The sequence below is a fragment of the Maniola jurtina genome, chromosome 26 (assembly GCF_905333055.1).
Source record: "Maniola jurtina chromosome 26, ilManJurt1.1, whole genome shotgun sequence".
Taxonomy (NCBI): domain Eukaryota; kingdom Metazoa; phylum Arthropoda; class Insecta; order Lepidoptera; family Nymphalidae; genus Maniola; species Maniola jurtina.
This window is the reverse complement of record NC_060054.1, coordinates 1,252,164-1,264,364: the sequence shown is the minus strand read 5'-3', so window position 1 is coordinate 1,264,364 and position 12,201 is coordinate 1,252,164. Positions and strand designations below refer to the sequence as shown.

The 12,201-nt window shown below is 36.8% G+C and overlaps 1 protein-coding gene across 1 annotated transcript; it reads right to left on the bottom strand.

Annotated features, from left to right (window-relative positions):
- Nucleotides 1-10,323: 10,323 nt before the first annotated feature.
- Nucleotides 10,324-11,661, bottom strand: LOC123878774. The gene has a single exon (XM_045926089.1). The coding sequence runs from the start codon at nt 11,542-11,544 to the stop codon at nt 10,363-10,365; it is 1,182 nt and encodes a 393-aa protein (XP_045782045.1). The 5' UTR covers nt 11,545-11,661; the 3' UTR covers nt 10,324-10,362.
- Nucleotides 11,662-12,201: the final 540 nt, after the last annotated feature.

Below are 12,201 nucleotides of genomic sequence, written 5' to 3'. Positions count from 1 at the left end.
TCGATTGTAATTTTATTTTTTATTTAATTTAAATGAAAATATAAAAGAAAATGTTTTATCTGTAATATTTGCATATATTGTGATTGTAATATAAAGAGTTACATTGTTTTAAATGTCTTAAACATTCTTATTCAATTATTCAAAAAGTATTTCATCTTTTTTTCAAATGAAATGGAAAACATATTAGAATATTTTATTTTGACACTTTTATTTCTTCTTCTATACATTCTTTATTGGAATTCGACTTTTGCAATCAAATTTTATCACAGAACTTAAGGCTATGATATCTATTGTTAATTTATTGACAAACGGTCCAATATTAAATCTAAGTAATCTAAACTAAAATCTAATAAAATCATTTTCTATAAAAAAAATTGAACATAATATGTAATAAGCCGATTTTATTTTTTATTTTTAACATCGCTAGGAAGTAACTTATTTCGATTTGCTTGATAAGTTATACCTAAATAAAAAAAAATACTAAATTTAAAAGCTTTTTTTTAAATACCTACATTAAAAAAAAACTAAATCGCTTTTGATAAGTACAGACCTACCTATATTGTCAATTTACACAATGATATTACAGGTGAAACATTTTTTTTTTAATTTTTTTAAGACACGCACCGAATTTTGTCTATGATTACTTATTTTTTGGTCTTGAATACGTATCATGGACTGTGTGACCCGTAGGTATAGTAATTGTCCACAAAAGTGTCAATGTAAAGCTCCAAGCACATTGCTGCAATGTCAAGGCGATGTGATGCGTCTTCCGAAATGTTACAAAGTAATCTGAACTTTATCGCCACTAAGTGCCGAATTCACCAGCATCGAGTGACGTTTAACCGAGAAGGAAATTTGGCGTAATGACAGTTTCTGTATTGAAAACCTACCAAAATCTTAAATTTACTCTTGGATAAGACTAATTTTACGTTGGTGAAATCGGCCCTAAGTCATTTACATATTTATGTGGAACAAATCCAGCTAAAAGAAAATATGCGCTGGATCAACTCCTTTTTGAAAGTCGGCTAAAAGTTCTTGCAGTTCTTGCATTTGCAGTTCTTCTTCACACATTTGTACATTTTGTAGTGCATATAATATAAAGTTCAGTTCACTATGTGGAATTTCAGAAAAGTCGCATCGTATAGTCGCATTCTATTCGCCGCAATGTGCTTTGAGTCTTAGGCTTAATACTGTGAAGGTGTTACAAATCTTTCATTATTTGTTAACTCTTGTAACTTTTCATTTATTAATAAATTCAATAATTTTATTTTCGTTAAGTAAAATTGAAACTATTAATAAATGGAAAGACTAAATAGATCGCACAGTCCGTGATATGTTTTAAGCTGATTGCACATCTGTAAATCGGATTTTTCAGCGCGATCGATGCGTATTGATGACTTCATTCGAATCCGTTGCGTACGGTGCGTGTGGATAGATGTACGGTCAGCGTATCCCTACTAAACTGATATCGGTCGCGCGTACGTACGCTCATTTTGTCAAAGCTCCACATCACTACCAGTGGCGTGCACTTCTTAGGCGCAAAAAGGCACTGTTTACCCTTACGTTTTTTTTAAAATAATATTTTAACGAAAAAATCAGTTGCTGGTCGAGTTACGGAGTGATTATAGTGGAAAGACGGCGGTCTTCTTATTTGAGTCGCATAGTATAATTGTCATGTAGTATCAAGTGTGCAATGTGCATACCTAAATGCATACCCTAGGCCTAAACTCTGTGCACGCCACTGATCACTACCACTACACAAGACGTGGAGTGCAAAAGCCATGAATGTACATATTAAAGGTGGATCGAGCGCTCTTAATACCCACTTGTAGCAATTATACGTACTTATCGCAATTCTACTTCAATTAACAAATTAGAGCGAAAGGTTGGATACCAGTAGTATCTGATCTCTCGCTCTCGCTCGGCAGGCGAAGTAGGATAGCGATAAGTAGATATTTGTTTCAAGTAGGTATTAAGAGTGCTCTATCCATTACGTTATAGATTCATGGTCTAAGCACAGAATGGAAAGGCAACAGAGGACGTCTGACGTACGCGACCGACGTCAGCGCAGATGGGATTCGGGCCTTAAATTAGATAATTTTACAATTTACCAATAAACAAAATCTTCCACGTTTATTTGTCTTAAAAATAAATTATTTAGCGTACACGTTTGGTTTAAGCTCTAATGTTCCTAGATTTGTATTTTTATTTTAAGTTTCAGTAACGTTTCGCAAGATTTCGGTGCGTCGGGTGTTTTTGAGGTCGGTTATATCGGGTTGCACATTTAGTATAATGGGGAAAAGATTCTAAAACAGTAACAGGAAAATATGAATGCTATTCGTAATAAATTAACTTAAATGAAGCGTAAATTTTTGTGAAGGAGATAGTCATAGAAAAAATCCAATGTCGCTTGATAAGAATAATTTATATTAAATAGATGATTGAGCATAAAAAAGGTCACAAAATTAAGCTAGATTCACAAAATAAATTTGAACATTTTCAAAAACTGCAAAAATATGCAAGAGTGAAGTATAAATCCATGTTCCATTCCAATTTCATGTTTGTGAATTTTTAACTACATCAAAATAATTTTAATCGATGCTGGATTTATCTAAGAATTCTGAATATACAATCTCCTTTAAAAAAAAGTTTAGCCCTTCATTTAAAATTAAATGTAGTAGAGATATTTGTGATAAAACTCATTTTTCTAAAAAAAAACCATCGAGCAAAACGATATAACGCCTCTAAAACTCACGTTTGAAAAAATATTTCAGATGGGCGACCGAATTTTGTGGCAAAAAATTAATATATTTATTAATTAAAATTCCTCTCTCATCTGAATACGCATTTATTCAAGCTAAATAGAGGATTTTATTATTTATCAAAAATGTTAGACCTTGTAATTAAGTAGGGCCCAAAAATTACTTTTATGAACGGAAAAATCTTGACAAAATAATTTAATACGAATTTTTGATAAGTTTTTTCAAAATTAATAATTATTCAAAAAATCTAAGTCTGACATGTCAAAGAAGTCACAAAATCGTATGCGCTTAAGAATATTCTCGGAGAATTGAGAGCTACAGACGATTGCAATCACCTCTGATTGGGCGACACTCTCCCTATTGGCCAAAACCCGTTGTCGCAGCAAGATTACCATCAATTCAGCCAATCAAATCAAATTAAATTGTAGCAATACGATAATAATCATAGCTTCTGTAGTAGATCTTGATCTTAAACTTTTAAAACTACAATACACAGGATGTAACTAGAACGCTAGCAAAAACGAAGACAGGTGATAGTACTGAAGATCATTGATGAAGAAACTCCAAAAAAAACACCGTATTTTTTAAAGTTCGCAAATAAAACATCTGACTGACACTAGAGGTCAATGAACGTTGCGTAGATAGGCGCTGTGGGAACAATGCCGTGTCGTAAGCGGGGCATTAACCACGCTATACATTGCGGGTTCGAGAATTACTAAATCACTAAAACAACAAGTATAAGGCAAACGGTTATTGGTATTGGATGTTTAGTTAGTATAATTTAATAGCGCTAAGTTTTCTCTAGCGTCCTAATTACATACTGTATAATTATAGTTGGAACGTTTCACTAAGACGGATCGTAGTGGTAGAGTGCGGGTTGTGGGAGGGAGACAGCGATGTTGAATTCCTTGAATTTTACGTCAACTGTCACCCTCTCGCAACCCGCGCCGTATCCCACGTACCCTTATAGCTCGTTCACACAGGCTGCGTAAGCGTAGACGTAGCGCGTACCATTGCGTTTTAATGTATGGAAATGTATGAAACATGGCACACCGCTTGCGTAAAGCGTAACCCGGTGTGTTAGGGGTTTACGCGCGTCACTACGCACGTGTCACGTGAACACAATTGGTGTGAATCGGCCTTAACCTTGTTTATAATCTTATCTTCCTACATAAATGTAATTTTTGGGCACTACTAACAGTCAAATATTAAAACGTTTCTTAGTTATTAAGAACATCTTGGAATGATTGTCTGATTTGTGAAATTTTGAAAAAGGATGTTTACAATTCAGTTTTTTTTGTTCACAAAAACATTAAAATAAAACAATGTGTTCTTAACAGAGCTCTCTCGTCACTTACTCTATACAATCGTAGTTCAAATTTCATTTGAATATTAAGCAACCAAAGTCCATGAAATTTTGCAGACATATTTTAGAAACTAATGTCTTTGCCTGTGGTGTTTAAGATTTTTCTAAAAATATGTAGTTTTAAAATTACAGTGGCTCGAAGATTTGTATATGTAAATTTTTAAGACCGCGTAACTTTGAAACCGAATATTTTAACAGAAATCTGGAAAACCACAGGCACAGGTTTCTAGAATATGTCTGCAAAATTTCATGGACTTTGGTTGCTTAATATTCAAATGAAATTGGAACTACGTTTGTATGGAGCGAGTGACGGAGAGACCCCTCTTAAATAGAAACGTTTCAGTGTTTGGCCGTAAAATCGTTTGTTTCGGAAATTTTTACGAAATTTTATACCGTGAGAAGATAGATGTAACAATTTGTTTTTCTGTCTGGTATCTTTTATAGTATAGTTTTTTTTTCGGGGTGTATGGAAAATTGTATAAATTAGATTATTTCGTAGCAAGATTCGGAGAGGTAGGTTTTAAGTTGGGGTGTTACGCCCTGTCCAAAACTCTGCGAAGATTTGGGTTTGTTTAGTGAAAAAAAAAAATATTATCAAAAATTATTCGATGCCAATTTTGAATCTCGACTGAAAGTTTCGAAAAAACGTTCATTTTTTTCTTGTTATTTATTAAATGTAAATAAAATCAATTCGGATGTTTATTTTTTTACATTTATTTTTAAAATATATTATTATTATTATTATAGAGACTTCTATATGGAAAATCTTTAGATGAAATCAATTGTTAATCACAAACGCTAAACGAACCCAAGGTTTTTGTAAAAAAAAAAACGCAGAGTTTAAAAAAGATTAGTATTTAAGGTATTAGTGTACGGAAAAAAAAATACATTTCGACAATGCAAGTTGGAATTTTTTTATAGATTAAAAAAGTAATATTTTAATGGTAATTTTGAGTTTTTAATTTAAATTAATTAATTAAATACGTGTAGTGTGAGGTTGTACGTTTTTAAGGTATATTATTATTATAATTATTATGTTTCCTTAATTATTTTTTTGTGAGTTAGGTAAATGAATTATTTTTTTCATCGATGTAATGTTTATACACTTACTAAATAGTTATCATATATTAAATTGGTTGTTTTATTTTTACCACCAATCCTTTACGTTATAATTTATCGCACGCTTAGCAAATAGTGACCGAATTAAAAAAAAAAGTTTTTTTGACAAATAAAAAAAAATTGGTTGTCTGTAAAGTCGGTTTACTGACGATAGTTGAACGTGACAACAAAGGCCGATTGTGCTTCTTTGTCGCTCGTTCCGCGCTCTCGCTTGCACTTCAAGCCTTACATGGAACGCCTCAGAGCGAGGTAACGCCGCATGAGTCGTGTTTTTTCGTGCGTGCAGCCGGCTCTATCTAATTATAAGACATTGTCACGTCAAAAAAGTTTTGCAATTAGGACTTTGAGTGCGCAAAAGAAGAGGTAAAGTCAAAGTCAAACTCATTTATTCAAAGTAGATACAATTGTACTCCTTTTGATGGTCGAAATTGTTTTTGTAAAATATAGTGGTGATAATTAATTACGTAACTTAAAACTAAAGCTACAACGGTTCCAAACGCGCCCAAGTTTGAGAAGAGCCCACAACAAACTCGGCCGGTTATTCTTTTTTTTTTACTATCATCACTACAAAAGATCACGAGGCACATGACTGCGTACCTATTGTTTAAAAAGTGAAACAGATCTTAGCTTGTACTAGCTATTACATTTTGAATTAGGTTACTTTAGGCGACGGGTCTGCCCGCGAAATTCAAATTTACTTTGGTTTTTGCAATTTGTAATTTGTGAGAATTACTCGATATTAGAGCTAGTTTCTCAAACTGGACCCTTTCAAGTAAAGATTTTTATATAAACCTGTGAGGATGATACTGCCATTGGCGCAATTAAAATGCCATAAGCCTACGTTGTCGTATTAGTTTACAAATTGCGAAAAACCAAATTAAATTAGAATTTCGCGGGCAGACTCGTCGCATGCCCCTTTAAAGTGGAGGTCTACCTCTGAGTTTGGAATCACCAATCACCTCTGATAGGCCATCAGTCGACACTCACTATTGGCTAAAAAAAAAAGATTCCGACGAATTGAGAACCTCCTCCTTTTTTTGAAGTCGGTTAAAAATGCATTGATGCTACAAGGCATCTTCAAGGTCTGCATCCGTACGTAGTTGAAATTCCTCGCACACGTATACAAAGCGATTTGCTTCCTCGTTTCTAACCCGAACCGCTAGGATATGGAACGCCCTTCCGGCATCAGTTTTCCCTTCCACTTTTTATATGGGTACCTTCAAGTCAAGAGTGAATAGGCAACTTCTAGGCAAGCGCGCTCCATCTTAGGCTGCATCATCACTTGCTAGCAGGTCTGATTGCAGCCAAGCGCTAGTCTATAAATATAAAAAAAATATATCTTATAGCCTCGGATACAAGCAAACCTATTTAATAACCGGACACCGGCCTGACCGCACTTGATTTGTGTGTGTGGATAACGGTACTGAAGTACGGAGTGAAGACAAGCGGGACAAGGACAGCGCTATGGTAAGCAACGCTCGCTCGTGTCGTGTCACTACTGAGAACCGAGTGACGCTAGTCCGACAGTGCCATTACGTTCCGGGCGACGATAAATTGGATGAGTATCGCTTCTTTATGTGGAATTATAGATGATGCCCGCGACTTCGTCCGCGTGGATTTATGTAGGTTTCCAAAGTATTGCATACGTCAATCAAACACCGCGGTAGGTAGCTAACTGCTTTATTCATACACCCGCACTTATCCTACACTACACATCTCTTTCCTATAAAAAGTCTTATTTACTAGGTTTACATAGGGAACACTTAGGTAATTCATCTTAACACTTACCCATCTACTAATTAAGTATACCATAATTATCTGCTTTTCCTTCCCCCCTAACTAAACACTTAAATCGTTAAAAAATAAACCTATTCTATTTTATCTGCTAAGAACTAATTGATTAAGTCTTTTAAGTACATTTTGTAATATAACCAAATTTATCAAAAACAAACTTTTTAACTTATCTCTCGTAACTAAGAAGTTATATTAGGTAATACTTATTTTAAAAAAATGCTAAAATGTACCACTTATCTAATTAATCAACCTGCCTCAATTGAAGCTTTCTATTCCTTAATTATTATTTTTCTTTTTTTTTTTTTTTTTAATGCATGTATAATATTTTTATGTATATCCTTAGTTAAGTGTTTTTCTTAATCATTACTTCTCACTCTTTTTTACGTAGCCGGCACGCTCTCTTAGGTCTTTCCATAATTTCAACTGGGGATTCTAGACATGGCGACCGTCCCCCGTCGTCGTCTAGCTCGGACGTCGGGGATAGTACCCACCCAGGTCGCGGCGGCGGCGTCAAGCTCGACGTTTGCTCCCCGCACTCCTGCGACTCCAACTGAGTTGTGGACTCCTCTACATCCTTCCCGGGTGAATACGACTCCTTGGCATTTTGGTTTCGTCTCCGCGGTCTTGTGTTTACATATTGATCCGTAATACTTATCTCCGTACTTTCTGGTTCTGATCCGGGTCCGACGTTCCATGAGAAACGACTATTCCTCAGTGGTAATATTTGATCTGTGTGTCTGCGACAAATATTTCCTTTGTTTAGCAATATTTTGTACGATACTGGCCCCGTTTTTTCTATTATATCCCCTTCGATCCATTTATTGTCCTTTGTGGAGTAATTTCGTGTTAATATTTTATCTCCGATATCGAATTTTCGTACGACTCCGCCCGAGCTTTCTATTTGCTTGCTTTGTGCATCCGCAACTATCTTCGATGTACTCGGGCGCATCGCGTCTAGTCTATTCCGCAGGCGCCTCCCTAACAGAGCTACTGCCGGTTCTACTCCTGTGGTTGCATGTGGACAGTTTCTATATTGTAATAAAAATCGACATAAGCTAGCGTGTATGTCTTCCCCTTCTAACACCGCCTTTTTAATAGTTTTCTTCACGGTTTTAACCGCATTCTCGGCTGCTCCGTTTCCTTGCGGTCTATACGGTGAAGATGTAACATGCCTGATTATATTTTTACTGCAGAACTCCTTAAACTCTGCACTTTGGAACGGCGGGCCATTGTCGGTCACCAGTTGGTCAATTAGCCCAAATCTAGAAAATAAACTACGAAAAAATTTAATGGTATCGTACGCCGCGGTACTACGTATTTGTTCCACTTCTAACCACTTACTATAAGCATCGACTACGACGATATAATATTTACCATGGAATTGAGCAAAGTCCGCATGTAGTCGTTTCCAAGGTCCCGCCGGAAATTCCCATGGATGTAAAGTGGTTTTAGGAGGAGCGTCCCGTACATTTCGACATGCTTCACACTTCTGTCCCACCGACTCGATATCTTTATCTATAGAAGGCCAATATACATAATTTCTGGCAATAGACTTCATTTTTACAATTCCTAAATGTCCTGAATGTATTTCAAATAAGACCCGTTCCTGTAAACTTTGAGGAATTATTAATCGGTATTTGTATAAAATACACCCATGATCAATATACAGCTCTGCGCGCCTCACAAAAAATGCCTGCTCATCCTCTTTACACTTCTCTGGCCATCCGAACATAATATATCCATAAATTCGACTCAATAAATTATCTTTTTTTATTTCTACTGCAATCTCTTTATAACTTACCGGTAACGTTTCATTCATATATAGTAAATAATGATTTTCGGATTTGACTGGACTGTCGTGTTTTTTTCCCTCTAATGGTAGACGAGATAACGCGTCCGCATTGCCGTTACATTTTGATTTCACGTAATTGATGTCAAAATCATACGCTGCCAATTTAGCCGCCCAACGTTGTAGTCGACTTGCTGCCGTTTGTGGAATGCCCCCTTTTGGCCCAAAAATATACACCAGAGGTTTATGGTCCGTTTTTAAAATAAATTTTCTACCAAAGAGGTATTGGTGATGTTTTTGTACCCCGTACATTATCGCCAATGCTTCTTTATCTAGTTGACTGTAGTTCTTCTCTGTATCCCCGAGCGTTCTAGACGCGCAGCTGATCGGCCGTTCCGTTCCGTCGGCAAATACGTGCGCCAGAACTGCCCCTATACCATACGAGCTACTATCTACTGATAAAACTAACGGAAGCGCTGGATCGTAATGACATAACACTCTGTCGCTTGCTAAAATATTCTTTATATTTATAAATGCGTCTTCGCAATTTATATCCCAGTTCCATGGCTGATTTTTCTTTAAAAGAGAATATAATGGATGTAGCAATGAACTTAAGTTAGGAACAAACTTGCCATAGTAGTTTATTAGGCCTAGAAAAGCTTTCAATTGAGTCACGTTTCCCGGTGTTGGAGCTTTCACAATAGCCTCCACTTTTGTCATGTCCGGATGCAAACCATGTTTATCAATAATAAATCCTAGGTATGACACACTTTTTTGTAAGAATTTACATTTATTTATTTTTACAGTTAGGCCCATAGTCGCCAATCTTTCGATTACAGCTCTCAGATTATTTTTATGTGTTTCGCGATCTTTTCCCGTTATGCAAATATCATCTAAAAAGACAACCGTGTTTGGTAAACCTCTAAGAGTCTCTTCCATAATTTTTTGGAATTTTTGAGGGACACAGTTCAACCCATAAGGTGTACGTTTGAAAGCGTAGGTACCTATGTGCGTTGAAATCGCAGACTTGCGACTCGGGGTGGAGAGGTACTTGCATGTACGCGGTCGTCAGATCAATTTTAGAATATTCCTGACCACCGCTCAAGGCTGCAAATAATTCTTCGATGCGCGGCAACGGATAATGATCCATTTTTAATTTTGGGTTAATAGTCGATTTGTAGTCCCCGCATAACCTAATATCCCCCGATGGCTTAATAACTGGAACTATTGGTGTGCCATAGTCCGAATGTTCAACCGGATAGATCGATCCTTCCTTTTCTAAACGCTTAATTTCTCTCTCCACTGCGCTTCGCAATGCTAAAGGTACCGACCGGGCGCGAACGAAAACCGGTTTGTTATCTGTGAGCTGTAAACGAATTTGTTTCTTACATTCGCCCAACTTGTCCGTAAATACCGAAGAATATTCTGTCTTTAACTCGTTTATGAACCGATCGCGATACTCATTATCACTATCTTCTTGTAAAATGTTATTAATGTATAATTCATTTATTTTAAATTTTTGAATCCAACTCCTACCTAACAAGGGACGACTCCCATTTTTTTATTATGTACAATTGTAAGTTTTGTTGATGATTGTCCTCGATACATGCATCTACTAATATAAACCCGATCGGTTCAATTCGCGAGCCCGAGTATGAGCATAATTTAATTTCATCTTTCAAAATCGTATAATTCGAAAACATACTATTGTAACATCTTTCACTAATAGCCGAGATTTTGCTACCGGTATCTAACTCACATTTTAGTGTTTTATTCCCTATTTTAACATTAATAAAAAACGGCTTGTCTCCGCTTGCAACCGCCCGTATATTGTACATTTCACTTTCCGAGTCATCACTCATAAAATTATGGCGTTTTTCGGCCGTTTTGTTGGCCGCTTTACACATCACCTTCAAATGCCCTCTACGTAAACACAAATCACAATTATACTGCTTATAACGACACTTATCTGCCCGATGAGGCTTTCCGCAGCGCCAGCAAAGCGCCGAAGAGGCCGCCGGCCTGGCCCGGCCTGCTGGTCCGCCACGCAGCGCGTGCAGCGCCTCGCCGCCCGCCTCGCCGCTGCCACCTGCTGCGCTCGAGCCGGCCGCGCCGCCTGGGCCGGCCGCGCTGCCTGCGCCTGCACCTATGTTGCTGCCGAAGTCCCCAGAATATGCACCGCCCAAACTATTGCGGCCGCTCACTCTGTCCACATGCTTCTCCGCAGCTTCTAATCCTAGAGCTAGCTCCACCGCCTTCTTGTATGTTAAATTAGTCTCGACCAGCAATCTAGCTTTAATATCCGTGCTTTGTAATCCAGTAAGGAACTGTTCACATAGATTTTCTTCTAGGTTTTGCCCAAACTTACATTCCGTTGCTAAATGCTTTAACTGCTGCAAAAATTCTAGTATGGATTCCCCAGCTTTTTGTTTTCGCTGTCGAAACACTTCCCGCTCCACGTATATTGAACGTTGAGGTTCTAAATGGTTTTTTACTATTGTTACTAATTCTTCAAATGTTTTCTCTTCAGGTTTGTTTGGTGCACATAAGTCACACATTAAATTATAGGTGCGTTCACCTACCAACGTCACCAACGTGGCCACTTTATGCGTACTTTTGATTTCATTTAAAAATATAAATTGTTCTACTCTTCGAACATATAATGACCACTTTCCCCCGAAAAGATCAAACGGTTCAATTTTACCGAACGGCATTTTACCACGTTACTATTTCACACGTTTTAACTCCCGACTCGTCGCCAATATTGCATACGTCAATCAAACACCGCGGTAGGTAGCTAACTGCTTTATTCATACACCCGCACTTATCCTACACTACACAAAGATCCCGTGGGAACTGTTTGATTTTCCGGGATAAAAAGTTGCCTATGTCAATAACAGGGACGCAAGCTACCTCGGTACCAAATTTCATACAAATCGCTTAAGCGGATAGGTTTTTGGGAGTCCCGTGGGAACTCTTTGATTTTCCGCGATAAAAAGTAGCCTATGTCCGTACCACATTTCATCAAAATCAGTTTAACTGTTGAGCCGTGAAAAGCTAGCAGACAGACACACACTTTCACATTTATAACATTAAGTATGGATATGTACTTAGTATCTAAGGTAGGTATTCTGTGCTCAAAGGTTTCAAATAAAAAACAAATCTGAATAAATATTTTATTACATAAGTAAGTAGATTTAATTAATGATATTATGAATAATATAACTACATATTTGAAAGAAGAAAACTTCTAGTTAGGTGTGACTATTTGAGTACTATATCTAATACCAACTACCAAGTGAGGTATCATATGAAAGGGCTTTACTTGTACATTCTAAAACAGATTTTTATTTATTTTTATGCATGATAGT

Excerpts from the sequence above, each read along its gene's own strand:
- LOC123878774 (XM_045926089.1), bottom strand. The coding sequence starts at position 11,544 with ATGCCGTTCGGTAAAATTGAACCGTTTGATCTTTTCGGGGGAAAGTGG.